At 39.6% G+C, this 22925-nt stretch overlaps 1 protein-coding gene across 1 annotated transcript in view; it reads right to left on the reverse strand.

The window, feature by feature from the left end:
* The window catches only part of LOC126263439 (mutS protein homolog 5-like), a 265557-nt gene that overhangs the window by 30182 nt on the left and 212450 nt on the right, over nucleotides 1–22925 (reverse strand). Inside the window, exon 18 of the mRNA XM_049960532.1 lies at nucleotides 20560–20630. Coding sequence (XP_049816489.1) covers nucleotides 20560–20630 — 71 coding nt within the window. The remainder of the gene's footprint in view (nucleotides 1–20559; nucleotides 20631–22925) is intronic.

Consider the following 22925-nt stretch of genomic DNA (forward strand, 5'->3'; position numbering starts at 1 on the left):
TTGTGATTCGTTAACAGCAAATACAAGTTTTTTCAAGCATTATGCTAATCTTCTTAAGCAACGTGCTCCATTACATAGTAGCATTGCATTTTTTCAGTTTTCTTTTAGTAACACATATCAATGGTGAATTAAAGAAAAAATTTATGGGCTCCTTCTCAGCATACTACAGTGCCCATAAATGAGTGTTAATGAATACAGAAACAATGTGCATTATAGTCCCCACATGAAACAAGGACCTTGCTATTGGTGGGGAGGCTTGCGTGCCTCAGCGATAGAAATAGCCATACCGTAGGTGCAACCACAACGGAGGGGTATCTGTTGAGAGGCCAGACAAACGTGTGGTTCCTGAAGAGGGGCAGCAGCCTTTTCAGTAGTTGCAGGGGCAACAGTCTGGATGATTGACTGATATGGCCTTGTAACACTAACCAAAACAGCCTTGCTGTGCTGGTACTGCGAATGGCTGAAAGCAAGGGGAAACTACAGCCATAATTTTTCCCGAGGGCATGCAGCTTTACTGTATGGTTAAATGATGATGGCGTCCTCTTGGGTAAAATATTCCGGAGGTAAAATAGTCACCCATTCGGATCTCCGGGCGGGGACCACTCAAGAAGACGTCGTTATCAGGAGAAAGAAAACTGGCGTTCTACGGATAGGAGCGTAGAATGTCAGATCCCTTAATCGGGCAGGTAGGTTAGAAAATTTAAAAAGGGAAATGGATAGGTTAAAGTTAGATATAGTGGGAATTAGTGAAGTTCGGTGGCAGGAGGAACAAGACTTTGGTCAGGTGAATACAGTGTTGCCGGCCGCGGTGGTCTAGCGGTTCTGGCGCTGCAGTCCGGAACCGCGGGACTGCTACGGTCGCAGGTTCGAATCCTGCCTCGGGCATGGGTGTGTGTGATGTCCTTAGGTTAGTTAGGTTTAAGTAGTTCTAAGTTCTAGGGGACTTATGACCTAAGATGTTGAGTCCCATAGTGCTCAGAGCCATTGAATACAGTGTATAAATACAAAATCAAATAGGGGTAATGCAGGAGTCGGTTTAATAATGAGAAAAAAAAAAAAAAAAAATAGGACTGCAAGTAAGCTACTACAAACAGCATAGTGAACGCATTATAGAGGCCAAGATAGACACGAAGCCCACACCTACTACAGTAGTACAAGTTTATATGCCAACTAGCTCTGCAGATGACGAAGAAATTGAAGAAATGTATGATGAAATAAAAGAAATTATCCGGATAGTGAAGGGAGACGAAAATTTAATAGTCATGGGTGACTGGAATTCAGTAGTAGGAAAAGGGACAGAAGGAAACATAATAGGTGAATATGGATTGGGAATAAGAAATGAAAGCAGAAGCTGCCTGGTAGAATTGCCGACTGGTAGAATTTTGCACAGAGCACGACTTAACCATAGCTAACAGTTGGTTCAAGAATTATAAAAGAAGGTTGTATACACGGAAGAAGTGTGGATATACTGACAGGTTTCAGATAGATTATATAATGGTAAGACAGAGATTTAGGGACCAGGTTTTAAACTGTAAGACATTTCCAGGGGCAGATGTGAACTCTGACCACAATCTATTGGTTATGAACTGTTGACTAAAACTGAAGAAACTGCAAAAAGGTGGGAATTTAAGTAGATGGGACCTGGATAAACTGACTAAACCAGAGGTTGTAGAGAGCTTCAGGGAGAGCATTAGGGAATGGTTGACAGGAATGGGGGAAAGAAATACAGTAGAAGAAGAATGGGTAGCTTTGAGGGATGAAGTAGTGAAGGCAGCAGAGGATCAAGTAGGGAAAAAGATGAGGGCTAGTAGAAATCCTTGGGTAACAGAAGAAATATTGAATTTGATTGATGAAAGTAGAAAATATAAAAATGCAGTAAATGAAGCAGGCAAAAAGGAATACAAACGTCTCAAAAATGAGATCTACAGGAAGTGCAAAATGGCGAAGCAGGGACGGCTAGAGGACAAATGTACGGATGTAGAGGCTTATCTCACTAGGGAAGTAGACAACATTCCATTAAAACTACTGACAGCCTTGGGAGAGCCAGTCCTGACAAAACTCTACCATCTGGTGGGCAAGATGTATGAGACAGGCGAAATACCCTCAGACTGCAATAAGAATATAATAATTCCAATCCTAAAGAAAGCAGGTGCTGCCAGATGTGAAAATTACCGTACTATCAGTTTAATAAGTCACGTCTGCAAAATACTAACGCGAATTCTTTACAGACGAATGGAAAAACTAGTAGAAGCCGACCTCGGGGAAGAACAGTTTGGATTCAATAGAAATATCGGAACACGTGAGGCAATACTGACCCTATGACTTATTTTAAAAGCTAGATTAAGGAAAGGCAAACCTACATTTCTAGCATTTGTAGACTTAGAGAAAGCTTTGACAATGTTGACTGAAATACTCTCTTCCAAATTCTGAAGGTGGCAGGGGTAAAATACAGGGAGCGAAAGGCTATTTACAATTTGTTCAGAAACAAGATGGCAGTTATAAGAGTCGAGGGACATGAAAGGAAAGCAGTGGTTGGGAAGGGAGTGAGACAGGGTTGTAGCCTCTCCCCGATGTTATTCAATCTGTATATTGAGCAAGCAGTGAAGGAAACAAAAGAAAAATTAGGAGTAGGTATTAAAATCCATGGAGAAGAAATTAAAACTTTGAGGTTCGCCGATGACAATGTAATTCTGTCAGAGACAGCAAAGGACTTGGAAGAGCAGTTGAATGGAATGGATAGTGTCTTGAAAGGAGGATATAAGATGAACATCAACAAAAGCAAAACGAGGATAATGGAATGTAGTCAAATTAAGTCAGATGATGCTGAGGGAATTAAATTAGGAAACGAGACACTTAAAGTAGTAAAGGAGTTAGCTATTTGGGGAGCAAAATAACTGATGATGGTCGAAGTAGAGAGGATATAAAATGTAGACTGGCAATGGCAAGGAAAGCGTTTCTGAAGAAGAGAAATTTGTTAGCATCGAGTATAGATTTAAGTGCCAGGAAGTCGTTTCTGAAAGTATTTGTATGGAGTGTAGCCATGTGTGGAAGTGAAACATGGACAATAAATAGTTTTGACAAGAAGAGAATAGAAGCTTTTGAAATGTGGTGCTACAGAAGAATGCTGAAGATTAGATGGGTAAATCACATAACTAATGAGGAGGTATTGAAAAGGATTGGGGAGAAGAGAAGTTTGTGGCACAACTTGACTAGAAGAATGGATAGGTTGGTAGGACATGTTCTGAGGCATCAAGGGATCACCAATTTAGTATTGGAGGGCAGTGTGGAGGGTAAAAATCGTAGAGGGAGACCAAGAGATGAATACACTGAGCAGATTCAGAAGGATGTAGGTTGCAGTAGGTACTGGGAGATGAAGAAGCTTGCACAGGATAGAGTAGCATGGAGATCTGCATCAAACTAGTCTCAGGACTGAAGATCACAACAACAACAACAACAACGAGCATTATAGAGGCGGTGGACACATTGTCGAAGAATCGCCTGACTTGGAAGATTTCTATTTTTTAATTGTATATGATTCTCTGAATTACCAGTTATTGAATTGTTGATACAACAGTGTTGCGAAAACCAATGTTACTGATGCTGATAATGAAATCATAATTTTCAGAGCTAAGACAACCCATAAGAAACTCTGTCCTCTTAAGAGTGGGTAAATGGATGGTCCATCACAGTCTCTCCTACTGCTGTTTTCAAACAACAGAAGCACTTTTGCTAAATGAGAATCACATCTGTTGGGTCCTGAAGCAAAACCAGTACCTTTCATTGACATATTAAATTCTGATAATCCACCACTGGACTGTAAGTATGACATACACTAGGTGATCAAAAGTATCAGGATACCTGGCTAAAATTGACTTAAAAGTTCATGGCGCCCTCCATTGGTAATGCTGGAATTCAATATGGTGTTGGCCCACCCTTATCCCTGATGACAGCTTCCACCCTCGCAGGCATAAGTTTAGTCAAGTACTGAAAGGATTCTTGGCGAATGGCAGCCCATTCTTCAGGGAGTGCTACACTGAGGAGAGGTATTGATGTCGGTCAGTGAGGCCTGGCACGAAGTTGGGATTCCAAAATATCCCAAAGGTGTGCTATAGGATTCAGGTCAGGACTCTGTGCAGGCCAGTCCATTACAGGGATGTTATTGTTGTGTAACCACTTTGCCACAGGCCATACACTATTAACAGGTGCTTGATTGTGTTGAAAGATGCAATCACCATCCTCGAATTGCTCTTCAACAATGGGATGCAAGAAAGTGCTTAAAACATCAATGTAGGCCTGTGCTGTGATAGTGCCATGCAAACAACAAGGGGTGCAAGCCCCCTCCATTAAAAACACGACCACACCCTGCCATCGGATCGTCACACTGTGTACTGTGATTCGTCACTCCACACAACGCATTTCCACTCTTCAATCATCCAATGTTTACGCTTTTTACACTATGCGAGCCGTCATTTGGCTTTTACCGGATGATGTGTGGCTTATGAGCAGCTGCTCGACCATGATATCCAAGTTTTCCCACCTCTCGCCTAACTGTCATAGTACTTTCAGTGGATCCTGATGCAGTTTGGAATTTCTGTGTGATGGTCTGGATAGATGTCTGCTTATTACACATTATGACCCTCTTCAAGTGCCAGCAGTCTCTGTTAGTCAACAGACGAGGTCGCCTGTATGCTTTTGTGCTGTATGTGTCCCTTCATGTTTCCCCTTCACTACCACATCGGAAACAGTGGACCTAGGGATATTTAGGAGTGTGGAAACCTCGCATACATACTTATGACACAAGTGACACCCAATCACCTGACCATGTTCGAAGTCTGTGAGTTCTGCAGAGGGCCCCATTCTGCTCTCTCGCTACGTCTAATGACTACTGAGGTCGCTGATAGGGTGAATCTGGCAGTAGTTGGCAGCGCAATGCACCTAATATGAAAAAGGTATGTTTTTGGGGGTGTCCAGATACTTTTGATCACATAGTGTAAGTGATTGTTTGCCTCAAATAACACAAGAGTTGACAACCACATGATGTTACAACATTTCAAACACTTTTTTTGTGTTCGACACAACTTACAAATTCTCCCTCACTTTGCAAAGTGGCCCATATCACAAGTTTAGCATAAGTCAGAGCGAGAAATATTTTTGGTTGGTATATTCTCCAAAAGAGGACAGAGCCTTTTGATTTCTGTTAAGTACAGTGCATTTTTTGCTAAGACAAGTTTGGTTATAGGTAGATATGAAAATGTAGGAGCCATGGTAACCTTGAAGTTTTCAAAGTGAAAGCATGCTTCTGAACATTTAAGCATCCACGAAAGCAACACATAACGTAAGACTGCTGCAACTGATGGTGACAATTTTGTTCACATGATGATGAACAAGACAAAAGGCAAAAAACATTGCCTGAACCAAGGCTTATGGAGCATGTAGAAAAAACAGAAAATGCATAGTCCCTATCATCAAGGCGGTGATTCTCTGTGGACATCAGGAGATTGCATTAAGGACACATGGGGACTTCGGGCTTATTTAAGTTGACAAATGGGATGACAAGGACATGGAAATTTTCATACTATTGTAAAATAATGTGCAAAAGTTGATGAAAACCTACGAGCAAGTTTGGAAGGAACTGGTAAATGCAACAAGTACATTAGTGCCCCAATTCAAAAGCCACCAGTTGCATCAATAACCAACTCTTGGGAAGAATAGTATAGCACATTAAAGATGCCAATGGTTTCCTGGTTCTTACGGATGAAACTGCTAACAGTGCTGAATAGAGCGACTCTCTCTTTGTGCCCAGTATGTTTCCCCAGGTCTCAAGATCCGTGAAGATTTCATGCAGTTTGTTCCAATTTTTGATATGATTGGCAAAGGATTAGCTGAATCTGTAATAGAAAACGTGGTAAAATTTTATCTTGATTTGTCATTTTTATGAGGACAAGGCTACGACAGTGCTACATCGATGTCGGGAAAAGCCTCTGGGGCTCATGCATTCATACAACAGGACTACCCTTTACGTTTATGTTCTTATTATGCAGCTCATAATTTCAATTTGGTAGTTACCGACACATGCAATATTCCACTTATCAGTAATTCACAGGTAACACTGGAAATTGTACGTAACTTCTTCGGGTTACCAAAGCGAAGCAAATTTTAAATGATGCCCTTGGATCATTAACCAGTGTTCGAGTCAGGAGTTTGAAACCTACCATACTCATTACATGGATTGAACATCTTTGCAGTGCACAAGATTTCAAGGGAATATGTGGCTGTGTTGTTTCAGCTCTGGGAAAGATTCAAGAATTTGACAACAAGACCACATTGCACGGTGCCAGGTTCTGTTAGCAGCCATCACCATGGGAGATTTTGTCGCTTGCTCGGTTATACTTTCTGAACTGTTTGTGCTGGGTGAGTCCATCTGCCGTCAACTTCAGTATCAAGATACAGATTTTGCTCTGTTAATCAAAACTGCCTCAGATCTCATTAGGAAACTGCTGGCAATGAGAGAAAATGTTGATGATAGTTTCAGCCAGCTTTCCTTGGAAGCCAAGGAATTAGTTTCAGCCAATGGTGTTGAAATAAAGCCACCACACATTCCTACCAAGCAAGCACGCTGCGCAAATGAGAATATTGATGATGTTGAAGGTCACTACAAAGTATCTGTGTTCATACCCTTCCTGGATGCCTTCATTGGTTCACTGCAGGATCAGTTCTCGACACACTGCAAACTCTTTAACTGCTTTGACTGTCTTCTATCACAAAAAACTGAAGACATAGGTATAATTAATGGAGTTATGATACTACATTCATTTAATGTTTCAGATCCATTAGTCACTGATTTAACAATGACAATGGCTGAGTAGAAACTCTTTCGTCAATGTCTGAGTCGACTGAAGCAGTGGCCTCAAAACGCAATGGTTGCTTTGTCTGTCTGCAACCGTCAGATCTGTCCTTATGTAGCTCAGTTTCTACTGCTCTTGGCAACTCTACCAGTAACAACTGCCATGGAAGAGCACAGTTTCTCCACCCTTAAGAGAGTCAAGAAATATCTACAGAATACACATAGCAAGGCATGTGTGAAGGGGCTCACAATGATGACATTTCATCGAGAAAAAAGGATTAATGCCCAAACTGTAATAAGTTATATGGCAAAACAAGACTGCCATCTTCCTTTGCACTTTAAAATTCTAGTAATTGGTTTATTCATTTGTTCTATTTGTGTGTATTAAAGTATCAGACAGAAGTAGTTTCTATTCACTTCAGAATACATTAACATGGACCTACACTAAAAAAATAAGCAATTAATACAATCGGTGGTGAAAATCCTGTTAGCAACTGGTTTGTGTTTTATTAAGATTATTCAGACTTCATAACTCTATAAAACTGATTTCATGATGTAATTCATAACCTCAATAAATTGTTTCCATAATGTCATAAAGGTTGGAATTAAACAAATGTAAACCAATGACACACTTTACTTTTATAATTCTGGACATTAAATTAGTATGGATCAATAAAATTAATCTCCAATTTGAGCTATTGTAAAATGTAAGTCATAGCCTACCCCTTCCCCTCCAAACAAATCTGTAAATACCTCAGGTAAAAATCTGAAGTAAATTGATCGCATATCATTTTTGGTAACAACATTAAATGATGATTTGCCTTTAGATATAGATGACCTATTGTAGTAGTGACACTTGTAGTAGTCACAGCATAAAGTTTGTGTCTTTGTAAGATGTAGATATAGAATTTATCATGCAGGATGCATTAAAGATAATTACTGAAACTCAGTGACATCACTGTTTTATTTGGCAGTGGTAGTGAATTATCAGCAACTTCTAAGATGTGACATGAACTGGTAAGCAAGCTGGTTAGGTTCCTCATGTTTACAGTGAATAGCTTCTATTGTGTACATGACATTCTCTCCCCTATTTCTCATTAATACAAAACATGCTGCTCATCTCTGAAGTTTCTTGATATACTTCATTAATCCTATCTAGTAAGGATCCCAAACTGTGGAGCAATACTTCAAAAGAAAACAAACAAGCGTAGTGCAGGCAGTCTCATTAGTAGAACTTTTGCATCTTCTGTCAATAACACACATCTTCTGTTCGCCTCTCACACACTTCCTATGCATTCTCTCCAATTTAAGTTGTCCATAACTGTAATCTCTAGTTATTTATAGGTATTTATGGCCTTCAGATATATTGTGTCATCAAAGTTTTAACGGATTTCTTTTAGCGCTCATGAGGATGACCCCAAACTTTTCATTATTTAGGGTCAACTGCCAATTTTTGCATCATACAGATATCATACCTCAATCATTTTGAAATTGGTTTTGATCTTCTGATGAATTTACTAGATGACAAATGACAGCATCACCTGCAAACATCCTAAGATGGCCGCACAGATTGTCTCCTAACTCGATTGTATAGATAAGGAACAGCAGAGAGTCTATAATACTATCTTGGGAATGCCAGGAATCACTTCTGTTTTATTCCACGCCTTTCAGTCAGTTACTATGAACTGTGACCTCTTTGACAGGAAATCAAGAATCCAGTCACATAACTGAGCTGCTTTTGAGGTGCAGTGTCAAAAGGCTCGTGGAAATCTAGAAATATGGAATCAATTTGAAATCCTTTGTCGATAGCACTCAACAATTTGTGTGAGTAAAGAGCTATTTGTGTTTCATGAGAATGATGTTTTTTAAACATGTAAAGACATTGTGTCAGTAGACCATTCTCTTCAAGATAATTCATAATGTTCGAACACAGGATATGCTCAAAATCCTGCTGCATTTTAAAGTTAATGACATGGGCTTGTAGTTTAGTGGATTACTTCTATTGCCTTTCTTGAATATTGGTGTGACCTGGGCAACTTTCCAGTCTTTGGGTACAGATCTTTTGTTAACCGAGCTGTTTTAGATGTTTGTGAAGTATCTAGGTATTGCTCTTATTAAGTGATTTAAGTTGCTTTGCTACTCCGAGGATATCTACTTCTAAGTTGCTCATGTTGGCAGCTGTCCCTGATTCAAATTCTGGAATATTCACTTCATCTTCTTTGGTGAAGAAATTTCGGAAGGCTGTGCTTATTAACTCTGCTTTAACAGCATTGACACCGATATAGTACAGTGTTTCAAAATGAACATATCGGTTTTAAGGTGTCGTGGCATAAGTTCAACTTACAATTGTAAATAATACACCAAATGAAAGAGCACTCAAACAGTTTCATTTGTATACCTGTGCACAATGGGAAGAGTATGACATGACAAAGAGTGACTAAAAAGTGTGCTGAATGAGTGTGAGTCTTTCTTGTTTAGCCCCAAGAAATAACCCCATGGAAAATTTATGGCCTTTCTTTTTCAGTGAATCAACTGTAACTGATGTTTCTTATCTTGATGTGCTACAGCTATAGCCCATGCCTCAATAGGAAGAAGTTGAACAACACATCTTTATTTGGGAGCAAGATGGCACTCCGTCTCACTGGCATAACTCAGTACACGACTGGTTAAATGACGTTGTATCTGACTGTTGGATTGGGCACAATGGGCTGGTTTACACAGCATTTTATGAATGACCTCCACATTCACACACAATCTGGCACGATCATATGTATGTGCCTCTGATACCAGCTGATCTATCCAACTCTAGAAACAGTATTATTGCAACAGTTACTCCTGACACATTGATCAAGGTACTGGAACAACTCGCCTATCGACTCAATATGTGATCGGTGTTCACACTGGGGGGGGGGGGGGGGGGGGGGGGAACTGTTTGCATTTCTCTTTCATTTGGTGTACTATTTATAATTGTAATGTGGATGTAACATGTGTATTTCCATTGCTATCACTCAGAGAAGACACTCATTGTGTCCTACCCTAGCATACTCTACATACAACCAGAATCTTCGTGGATTTTCCTCCAGGTTTTGAGACAAAGTTTCATTTTAGAAACTGTTATAAGCATCTTACATTGAAGTCCGTGCTAAATTTTGAGCTTCTGTAAAAGAGCGCCAATCTTGGGGATTTTGCTTTCATTTAAATTTGGCATACTTTTTTTGTTGTTTCTGCAACAGTGTTCTGACCTTTTTAGTGTAGCATGGAAGATCAGCTCCATCTTTTGTTAATTTTTTTTGGTATAAATCTCTCAATTGCTCTCGATACTATTTCTTTGAATTCCAGCCACATCTGGTTTACACATACATTGTTAATTTGGCAGCCATGGAGATTGTCTCTCAGGGAGATGTCAAGCGAATTTTTATATGATTTTTTGAATAGATGTATTTTTCATTTATTTTTAGTAGATTTGGGAGTTATGGCATTCAGTTTTGCTATGATAACCCTTTGGTCACTAATCCCCGTATCTCGTTATTAGCTTCGGATTATTTGTTACGATGTGGTCAAGTGTGTTTTCACAACTTTTTACTATTCTACTAGGCTCATGAACTAATTACTCAAAATAATTTTCAGGTAATGTTTTTAGCACAATTTTGGAACATGTTTTATGTGTACCTCTGGATTTAAACATGTATTTTTGCTAACATACTGAGGGTAAATTGAAGTCACCACCAACTATAACTGCACGAGTCGGGTACATATTTGAAATCAGACTCAAGTTTTCTTTGAAACCTTCAGCAATTCTTTCATGTGAGTTGGGAGGTTCGTAAAAAGATCCAATTATTATTTTATTTCAGTTGGCAAGAATGACCTCTACCCATACTAACTCACAGGAACTATCTACTTCAATTTTGCTACAAGGTAAACTATTTCTAACAGTAGCAAACATGCCACAGCTCACTGTATTTAGCCTACCTTTCCTTAACACCGTTAGGTCCTTCCCAAAAATTTTTGCTGAAGTTATCTCCAGCTTTAGCCAGCCTTCAGTGCCTACACTGATTTGAGCATCAGTGGTTTCTATTAAGTGTTTGGAGCTCTAGTACTTTCCCAACACAGCTACAACAATTTACACCCGTTTCACTGATGATTCCTAAATCTACAGTCTTTCTATGTTTGACTTGCACCTTTGAGACTGAAGCCCTTTTTGTGTTTCCCCAAGACCTTCTAACATAAAATACTGACCAGTCCACGTCACATAGTCCTCGCTACCCATGTAGCTGCTTCCTGCATGTAATGAACTCCTGACCTATTTAGCGAAGCCCAAAATCCCACCACCCTATGGCACATGCCAAGTGATCTGCTGTCTAAACAGCTGCAGAGCCATCTGAGCCTCTGTTTCAGACCCTCCACTGAGCTCTGTGCCAGAGGTCCGCTATCAATCCTGTTGACTATGCTGCAAATGGTCAGCTCTGCTTTCACCTCGCAAGCATGACTGGCAGACTTTACCACTTCAAATAGCTACTCAAAAGTAGGGAGAATCTCTTCTGATTAAAAGTGACATACGTCATTGGTACTGACGTGAGCGAGCCCTGTGCTCTTCATGGCATCCAGAAGGACCCATTCCACGTCTGGATTGTCTCCACTTAGTATGCACAGAATACACACTGGCTTCCTTCCCCTCCTTGGCAGCTATGTCCCCAAGGGACCCTATAATGGGCCTAATATTGAAGCTCCCAACTATCAATAGTCTCACCCTCTCTGGCTGCCTGGATCTTGTACACTGAGCTAAGAAAGAGTAAGCAACTGCACTACTGGCCATTAAAATTGCAACACCTTGAAGATGATGTGCTACAGATGTGAAATTTAACTGACAGGAAGAAGATGCTGTGATATGCAAATGATTAGCTTTTCAGAGCATTCGCACAAGGTTGGCGCCGGTGGCGACACCTACAACGTGCTGACATGAGGAAAGTTTCCAACTGATTTCAAATACACAAACAGCAGTTGACCGGCATTGCCTGGTGAAATGTTGTGATGCCTCGTGTAAGGAATAAAAATGTGTACCATCACGTTTCCGACTTTGATAAGGGTCGGATTGTAGCCTATGATGATTGCGGATTATCGTATCGTGACATTGCTGCTTGCGTTGGCCAAGATCTAATGACTGTTAGCAGAATATGGAATCGGTGGGTTCAGGAGGGTAATACGGAACGCCATGCTGGATCCCAATGGCCTCGTTATCACTAGCAGTCGAGATGACAGGCATCTTATCCGCATGGCTGTAACAGATCGTGCAGCCACGTCTCGATCCCTGAGTCAACAGATGGGGATGTTTGCAAGACAACAACCATCTGCACGAACAGTTCAACGACGTTTGCAGCAGCATGGACTATCAGCTCCGAGACCATGGCTGCGGTTACCCTTGAAGCTGCATCACACACAGGAGTGCCTGTGATGGTGTACTCAACAACGAATCTGGGTGCATGAATGGCAAAACATCATTTTTTCAGATGACTCCAGGTTCTGCATACAGCATCATGATGGTCGCATCCGTGAATGCACATTGTAAGCGTGTATTCATCATCGCCATACTGTCGTACCACCTGGCGTGATGGTATGCGGTGCCATTGGTTACACGTCTCAATCACCTCTTGTTCGCATTTATGGCACTTTGAACAGTGGATGTTACATTTTAGATGTGTTACGGCCCGTGGCTCTAACCTTCATTAGATCCCTGCGGAACCCTACATTTCAGCAGGATAATGCACGACCACATGTTGCAGCTCCTGTACGGGCCTGTCTGGATACAGAAAATGTTCGACTGCTGCCCTGGCCAGCACATCTACAGATCTCTCACCAATTGAAAACGTCTGGTCAATGGTGGCCGAGCAACTGGCTCGTCACAATACGCCAGTTCTTGATGAACTGTGGTACCGTGTTGAAGCTGCATGGGCAGCTGTACCTGTACAAGCCATCCAAGCTCTGTTTGACTCAATGCCCAGGCGTATCAAGGCTGTTATTACGGCCAGAGGTGGTTGTTCTGGGTACTGATTTCTCATGATCTATGCACCCAAATAGCGTGAAAATGTAATCACGTCAGTTATAGTATAATGTATTTGTCCAATGAATACCCGTTTATCATCTGCATTTCTTCTTGGTGTAGCAATTTTAATTGCCAGTAGTGCATATCTGGCTGAGGGACATTGTCAGCAACAGATAGCAACTGGAACCTGTTTGTCAGACTAACTGGGAAAGCCTTATGTTCAGCCCCACAATTAAGTCTTTTACAGCCTGCCTTGCCCCAAGGTGATCTCCCACTCGACCACAGGTGAGGGGTCAAACTCGATGCGGACCAATTGGTGGATTCGTTGGTCATGCTGGATGTCTAGTGCCACAGCTGGTCCCCACTAGTGATGGCCATACACTGCAGCCTCAAGCTGTGTAACCGAAACCAACACAGCCTGGAGCTGAGAGCGAAGTGTCATCAACTCAAAAAAAGATGGTGGGAAACTACACAACACAAACAACCAAATAACTATCGACACATGCTCTGGAACTATACTGTAGACACTAATGAAAGTTCAAGAAAAAACTAAACCATCAAAGACAGAGGTGAGACTAAATAATTTGCTCCAAGTTAGGAATTTGTAAAACATCACAAAAATGGTTACTTTAAATGAAAATGCAAGAACTGTGTGTAGTAAATATTAAATAATCACAAAGAAATTCAAAAACTTAACTACCAAAGCACACAGATGAAACTATATAATTCGCTCCTGTTTAGGAACTCGAAAAATGCCACAAAATCCATTACTACCCTGTTGCTGGAGTTGCTCTGCTGGTGGCTGCTGCCTGCCTGACTATTTATTTATTTATTTTGTGTTCTTGTGATCCATGCTGTGAATATACTGCAGGACATGGAACGTGTCAGTTTTACAAGTTGGTTGTGATTACGTTCTATGGTGTTATGTAAATGGTACTAAACAATTTCATATTAAATAACTTAAGTTGTATGCAAGAAAGTAAATATTACAGAAATTAATCTATCACATAAAAATAAACATTTACAATAATAAAAAGACATTCACACAAATAAGTACCTGGGGATGTATCTGAGTGTTACAAGTACATGGATACTATAAATTGTGGTTTAGGAGCTCTTCAGTAATGTAAACTAATGCCTGCTGTAGAAAGTGCCTCATCAACCACTAAACACTTTATTTGTAAAGAGAGGGTATTAAAAAACTTACAGCCATTGAAATGGACCTCCTCCTGTACCATACTCACATTTGTATACCTATAGTGTATATAGTCTTTTCTTCTAGTACCCTGACTATGATACACACTATTAGGATTAAGAAGGAATTTTTTTCTCTTTGAAACAACCAAAAATATACTGTGCAGTGGATGTGAGGATTTCAAGTTCCTTAAAAAGATTTCTGTATGTGGCTCTAAGCATGGACTCCACTCGCAATTCTTATGGCTCTTTCCTGGTCATATAGGATTTTTCTAACAAGTGGCTGATTTTCCCAAAATATGATTCCACAGGCTATAATGGCTTGAAAATAACCACAATAAACTGTTTCAGCCATTCCCATATCCGCCTGTTGCACAAATCCAGGGTATGGATTGACCAGTTTAGTTTTCCATCAAATTTCTCAACCTTTACTGATGTCAAACCAGTCCATAGTGCCCCTTAACCTTGTTAACTGGCACCTCAAGTCTGTTTAACGAATATGATCAATAGGTATCATAGTGTCATCAGCAAAGATGACAAATCAGGGTGTATTTGTGGACAATTTAAAATAAATCCTCGATTTTTCCCAGATTTCCCGGTTAAAATTCCACTTTTTCCCCAGGTGAAAATACACTTTTTCCACGTTAAGTGTCAGTATATTTTCCCTTGGAACCGTAAAACTCAGTTCATTGAATAGTTAAGGTTTTATACACTGGTGTACAACTTCCCAGCACTTTTGAAAACGAACCAAATGCACTTTGGAAAGATCTTTGATGTACAGCAACACATGCACTGCATATTTTTGTACAACGATATGCTGCATATTTTCATATTACAAAAGTATATATTCAAATTACACCAAACACAGCACATTAGTTTGCAAAGCGCTTTTGTAAGCCAATCATAGCTCATGTCATAGACAGAAATGATAATTCATAGTAAAATAAAGAAAAAAGTCATCAGCAGGAGAAGACATGATTCCTTGCTTCCTTCTCCACTGTTGCAGCAAACTTACTAATAAGCCACTGTTTCATGTAATAAATGCTTCATTTTCAGATATTACCAAGAAAGCTTAAAATAGCAAATGCCATACCCATACATAAAAACAAATACAAAGAAGATCCTAGCAACTATCGTCCAGTTGCAGTCCTGTATCCATTCAGCAAAATATTTGAATATGCGATGGTTGCCAGATTAAAATCATTTATTAGGAAAAAATTCTTTCTTCTGCTCACTATGGTTTCCAAGAAAATAAAACCACTACTGATGCAATACACACATTTCTTGATGCTACTCTACATCTTGTTGACAAGAAATACCCAGCTATAGGTGTCTTTATTGACCTCACAAAGGCTTTTGACAGGGTAAATAACAACATACTGTTGCAAAAATTGGATTCTTATGAGACAAGGGGCACTACCCATGGCTGCATCAGCAGCTATGTCAAAGACTGTGCACAGTACAGTCATATAAATAAAGTCAATCAATTAGGAATGCTAAATGGGGCTCACTCACCTACACAAGTCATGGTGTGCCACAGGGCTCTATTCTAGGTCCCTTGTTATTTCTATTTTATATAAATGACTTCCCTTCCATCCCACCCATCAGTAAGGCATTTCACTTTGCTGATGATACTAATATCTTTACATCGATTACAGATGAATCTCCTCAATCAGCAGTTAAGAGAAATACAGCCCAACTAGACTCATGGCTTGCAACATACAATTACTCCTAAATGCAAAAAAGTTAGTATAACTAACCTTCCACACCATTCAGAACAGAACCAACTACGTTCAAATGGAAACACTAAGTGGTACCAATGAAGATTTGTAAATGAAACAAAATTCTTAGGGATTGACATCACTGTTACATTCAGATAGAAAAACCACATTGAAATGGTTAGTTCCAGGCTAAGCAAAGTTTTTTTTTGTGCTCCACTCAGTGAGGTATGAGCTACATGCCAGCACAAGCACATTGACATGCGTATATTATGCTCTTTTCCATTCACTACTATACTATGGAATTATTTTTTGGGATCATAGTACTGAATAAAGGGAATTATTTACACTACAGAAAAAAAAATCAGAATATTCATGAACTAAAAACAAAGAGAAATGTGCAAACATACTGCCTCTCCCTAGCCAATATATATGTGGACTTATCGGTTTTATTTAACGAAACCTCAATAAATTGCACAAGAAACTAGACAGTCACCAACATGACACAAGGTCAAAAAATTGTTAAGACTAGTTCCCCTTTCTATTAAACTGTATAGCAATACAGAAGCATCTAATTCCACTTGTCTACTTTGACCCATGACATCATCAATACGGCAGAAACAGGTAGTTCCAGCAATACAATATGGCGACAATGATGTCACTACATACACACACCAACAAACTGAAGAAAAATAAATGTTACACAATAACAACTCACTCCAAAAATAAAATGAAACTAATGGAATAACCATGGAAAATTGGGGGTTAATGGTGGGGCCAAGCTATCCTCTCTTCCCGTTACCCACCAGGCCTCAACCTCTGCTAATTTCAAGTTGCCACTGCTCATACCTCACCTGCCATTCAACAACATCTTTGCCTCTGTACTTCCGCCTCGACTGACATCTCTGCCTAAACTCTTTGCCTTTACATATGTCTGCTTGTGTCTGTATATGTGCGGATGGATATGTGTGTGTGTGCGAGTGTATACCTGTCCCTTTTTCCCCCTAAGGTAAGTCTTTCTGCTCCCGGGATTGGAATGACTCCTTACCCTCTCCCTTAAAACCCACATCTTTTCGTCTTTCCCTCTCCTTCTCTCTTTCCTGATGAAGCAACCGTGGCTTGCGAAAGCCTGAATTTTGTGTTTGTATTTGTTAGTGTCTCTATCAACATACCAATGCTTTCGTTTGGTAAGTTACATCATCTTTGTTTATATATGCACCATCCTAGAACAAACAATATCCAAAAAAATTTAAATTACAACAATCCACTACACCAACAAAACCACAGGAATCGGACATTTCCCTAGACCTATAAAGTTCAACCACAGCTATCAATACAAAAAAACCAACACCTTCAACTCCGAGATGTAGAACTAAAACCTCAACAATTCAAAAACCTAAATATTCCATATTCCCTACATGAATTAAAACACAACCTACCTACCATAAATATACAACAAACAAAATATCACAATTACTGTAGAATAAAACCAACACAAAAATTGCTTACCAACAAAAGCCTCTGGCAAGACCACCAAGGTTAGTCACCACACACATGCATGCGTGTGGCGCGACACACACACACACACACACACACACACACACACACACACACACACACCAGAAATCACCCACTCGGGAACTTAGAACAAAAAAATCTCCTGAAACTCACACTAATGAACTTCACTGTCACATCCATACCAAAACTATCACCCACTCGGGAACTTAGAACAAAAAAATCTCCTGAAACTCACACTAATGAACTTCACTGTCACATCCATACCAAACTAAAAAGCAACTCAAATGAACCCAATAACACACGTTAAACTCAGCACGTCCATATCCTCCACCAGAGGGCACCATCAAATACAATAACACGACATCTCTACAAACACTACCAACTCAAAAATGACTAATTGTCTGGTCTTCTGGGCTCAAAATTCTTCTATGTGGCTGGCCCTCAAAGTGTAAGCTTTAAATGAGAATCAAACTCTCTGTGATTTACGAAATGCATGTTTGCACATGTAACATAATTCACCTTAAATAAAATGAACTTACTTTGGCAGTAATGCCTTTGAAACCACCATTCACAATACAAGATCTTACATTATGTCATAAACGAAACGACATCACAGGATACTGCACAAGCATCGAAATTTAGAAAACCATACTAGAATACACAAGTTGGCTTACAGTGGAGATTCATATGGCTAGATTCACACAGAATTAGGCCCCAACCTGATATTAAGCTTTTCAGTGTGGTTTTCGGGATGCAAATTTTCTTGGAGTATCAGTACCATATTATCTCATGTTTGGTTCTTTATTATGGCGTAATGCCATGCATGCCAGAAGATAAAACTGTGCACTTGAAATTCAGCAAATAGTTGACGTTAGCCAATAGTGTTTCAAATAAATTGACTGCCTCTGCGGAAAATATTAATATAAGCCAATTTCTTTGGCAAACTTACAAAAATAACTTCACTGTTCTGCACGGAAATTAAAGTCTGACTGCCAAAACCCTGGAAATAAAATAAAATCAGCAAACTGAAACTAATAACATAATTATGTGAATGCATTTTAATTCACTCGATAGCTTGCAGCCACAGAAGTCTGTTTTGTTTTCATTAGACGTGAGAGCTGTAAACGAAGAGAAAACAGCGAAACACCAAATGTAAACAAGGGTCGCATGGAGACTACCCCCATTCCCCCACTACAACTCAGACTGACAGTTTGTGCACGGCAGAAAAATTTTTCCGGGTAGCATCTGGCTGCTTGTTGCTACTGCTGATACAGCTAACAGCCGCACTTCTAGTAGCAAGAAGTGAGAGAACATACTGCTTATATGCGACTCAACTGTGCATGCGCACGAACCCACTGGCAACTGCTCAAACGAACCTAATGTAAAATGTTGTGATGTCATGCTCATCAGAAGCAGTTTGCTATTATAAAGCATTCACGGTCTTTGTCCTAAGCCTTTGACACATTTTACTGTTGGCAGAAGCTTGTGTGTGTGTGTGTGTTGTATTTTGTTGTTGTACATAGCACATTTCCTTTGTTACTGAAGTTTTATTCTGATTTTCTTTCCCTTGTTTATTTTTCACTGCCGCACTATTATTCTCTGTAGCAGGGTACAGTAAAATTCTGTATCAGTTCTTATTGGTCAAAAGTACAAAATAACTGAAAACTAAAACAATGAAAACTTCCTGAAATTCTAAAAAAATCCTGAGATTTTCCCAGTTTTCTCCTGGATGGAAAAATTTCTGGTTTTTTTCCTGTATGTCCCAGGGTGTATACACCCTGCAAATGCACAATATTTTGTACGAAAGAGGTAAATTATTAATAAATATAATACAACTTTCTACTTTCTACTAGAGAAGCTATCTTCACTTTATCAGTGGGCTGCACCATTTAGTTTTAGCTCCTCAAGAGTAGTGTTATGGTATAGTCATGCAGGAAATCTGATGTGTATCAGAACTGCAGACATGTGCCTGCAAATGAATAAAAATTTAATTATCTCACCCTGTAAATACTTTTAGGACTAAAGGAGACCATTTGCTGACTATCAGAAGTGTCGAGTCATTGACAGGGGCACAAAAAGAATGGAAACTTTGCTAGCTTTCAGAAGAAAGCCACTGAGCTCAGGCATTTTGTGCTCAGCAGCATTTTGTGCCACTGGATGTTCAACTCTGTTCTTGTTTGGCAGTCACCATTCATTCTGTGGACAGCTCGTTGGTGGTCATTTCCACATAAAAGCTGTAGAGAACTTGCAGCAGAGCTGGAATATGACATGGCTGCACACGGCCCTGCCTTTGAAGGGATAGGATAATCCTCTGACATGACTGGAATAGGATGTGTGGGAGGGAGAAAGAGGAGGTCAGGGGTGAATTGGGTCTTGCACATGGGTATTTCAAAGGGATAGGGTATTTGTGGGTATGGAGTGGCTGTGGCATAGGGATGGCAACGATGTTGTGTAGGTTGGGTGGGCAATTAAATACCACTTCAGAAGTGGTGGAAAGGATTGTCAATAGGATATCCCTCATTTCCAGGCATGATAAAAGATCAAAGCTCTGGCAAAAGAATGTGGTTCAGTTGCTCCTGTTTGATGCAATATTGGGAGATGAGGGAACTGCTCCTTTTCAACTGATTCTTGGGTGATGTGGGAGGATATGGCATGGGAAATTGTTTGCAGACTAAGTTTGGGGGATAGTGCCTGTCTGTGAAGGCCTTTGTGACACCTTCAGCATATTGGGCAAGGGCAAGGGAATGGACAGAATCATCAGAGAGCTGGACGTGACATCTGGGCAGGAAGGTAGCACATTGTGTTGAGAGTCGGAAAGTCTTTGTAAGAGGTAATGTTTGACAGTGGCAAGGCCATCGGCATGAGGGAAAACTTCAATTATTTTTAATTCCTGAAAAATTATGAAATTGAGCTATACGAATTTCTTTGAAGAATGTCTTCAAGTTATAAGTATTGTTTTGACTATTCTGTCTGGCAGAAAAATTTGCCTTAAACCTTAGCCAAAACCCCAGAAAGTGAAAGTCATTAGCTGATCCAAGATAATATGCTTCTTTGTTGATAATAACAAAAAAGAACAACATGATACCCATTATCCTGGAAGTGTATATCATATCAACACATTTAATTAAATCTTTGAATAAAAATAATTAATTAAGTGCTCTCCACAGCATCCTTTCACTGAATTAGACTACTTTCTAGAATTGCTACCATGATTGTACATTACATGTCTGTATTATTTAGGTGCTTACTTTTTAATAAAGTTATTTCTTGCAATGAGACCAGCTTTTGGTGAACCTGTTGCCTTCAGTGTATTTAGTACCTGGAAAACACAAACATTGAAATTGTTATTAAGATAATGAATGAAAGTCTTAGCTGCCATCAGTCTAAACAGTTCTATTAGGCTACATGAAAAGGATGTCACAAGCTTCATTTTTTTTGTCTTCATTAACTGACACAAGATGGAGATAATAAAACAGTCACACCTGTTCATTGTAAGGTTTTTGTTCACTAGTGATGTAAGCATAACAATAAAATGATGAAACGTAAAAATATTTGTAAGAAACAATGCTCTGTACTCTACCCTTTGATCTATCTGATTTAAGTGTTAGTTTTTAAATAGATTATATGATACTGAGAGAAAATTATTTAATGCAGAGATCTAGCTTTAATCAAGATGTAAGAACACTACACATAGCCTTTCACAATTCCAGTAACAAAGCAAAGGGAATGTGTACCACACAACAAATAAACTTGCCATACAAGTGATATTCAACATCCTGATGACAGCAGCAGCAATGCAGATTATGTTAAACTCAAATCAACCCTCATTAAATTCAATGAATTCTTTCAAACAGTAACTGAAAACACAGATACAAAAAATTTACTATTGAAAGCAAATCCATTAGATTTACTTAAAACAGACTTCTCATACTCCACGACCAGAAATATCACTTGTTAATGAAGTCACAAAAATCATTAGGCCACTGACAAGTTTTTTTGTTATTTCAGTCAGACGACTAAAATCTTGCTCTGACTTGGTAACAGCCCCTTTGAGTTACTTTTATAATCATTTGGTAAGTCAAAACATATTTTCTGGATGATCAAATATGAAATAGTTATGTTTTTTTAATAAAAATGTAGGTAAGCAATAGGCTCTAATTAAAGCCCCACCTCCATCCTTCCAAAACAATTTGAGAATGTAGCTTGCAACGGAACATTGGGCAACCTCTCTGACAGAAACCTTTTAAAACAGAACAGTTTAGCTTCTGTAAAGTCTGCCCAACAGAAGAATGACCTCATAATTTCAGTTCTGGTAGAATTAGACAAGAAAAGTTTCCCTGTTGCCCTTTTCTGTGAATTTACCTATGATTCTGATTGCATAGAACACAAAATTCTTCCACAGAAACTAAAATGTATGGTGTTAAACTTACTTCCCTTGCATGGATAATCACACCTTAGCAATAGGAAACAGAAGGTCATATTAGCAAATGATACTACAGAAATAAATCCAGGGCATTGGAGAACTCATAAAAAGCTGTGATGGATAATAAATTGATGTGACACCAGCATTTGGATAAGTTAACCAGAAAGTTCAGCTCTGCCTACTTTGAACTTGGTCTGCAGGGAAAAAAGCGAAACCATTAACTGTTACATTTCACTATCACCTATGAAATTCAATAGACTCTTTACATAACGGATTAACGCTCATGAAGTTTCACCCCCACCCCACCCTGTAAGTGTATGATGTCCAAAATGTGTCTTTACAAAAAAGTTTTTGGAATTCTCTGATGCTGCTGATGAAGAAATGTGTGGTACTGGTCTCTTCACAGAATCAAGCACAAGTTGTATGTCATAATGTCTTATCTGTTCTTCTTAATCTCATTTCTGTGCTTCCTCTTCATTAAATGTTGGTTTTTACCTATTGATCAAGACCAGAAGGTACATTAGTGTGAGGACTTTGAAAGGGCCATCATATGGTGGCTAGTAAGACTTTAGGGTTGCATCATGAAACATAGAGACATACTTAATAGATCACATGTATTGGTAAGTGAGTGGATACTGCTATCATGTGTTGGGTATTGCAAGTTGGAAGCTGCAGGCTTGTGTGAAACAGTTGGACAACGTAACATGCTTCAATATCACTACTACGAATGGTATCAATTAATTCTCCTCACTGCCATTTGTCCATACACTAGCTCAACACGATACATTCTGGTCATGTTTGAAGGGTCCGCCACCGGTAGCTGAGTGGTCAGCGCGATAGAATGTCAATCCTAAGGGCCCAGGTTCGATTTCCAGCTGGGACTGTGGATGGAAGGGCAGGGCGAAAATGTGGCATTGCAGGAGGCAAAACACAAACTGAGGGCCATTATCAGAGACGCTGAAGAAGTCCTTCACAGGAAATTTTTTTTGACAGGGCTGCCATGGTGGCACAGGCTGAAGTTGATGGCCAACAAACGACATATGAGAACGAAGACAATGCATCAATTACTATTAGCCAGTATGCATTAAGAAGGGCTGCTAAAATCAATATGAAGAGAGTCCCAGGCCTGTGAAGATTGTGGCCATGGAGACAATGTTGCCTGCGGGGCAGTTTGCTGCGATGTGCACTGAG

Source organism: Schistocerca nitens, chromosome 6 (assembly GCF_023898315.1).
Source record: "Schistocerca nitens isolate TAMUIC-IGC-003100 chromosome 6, iqSchNite1.1, whole genome shotgun sequence".
NCBI lineage: Eukaryota > Metazoa > Arthropoda > Insecta > Orthoptera > Acrididae > Schistocerca > Schistocerca nitens.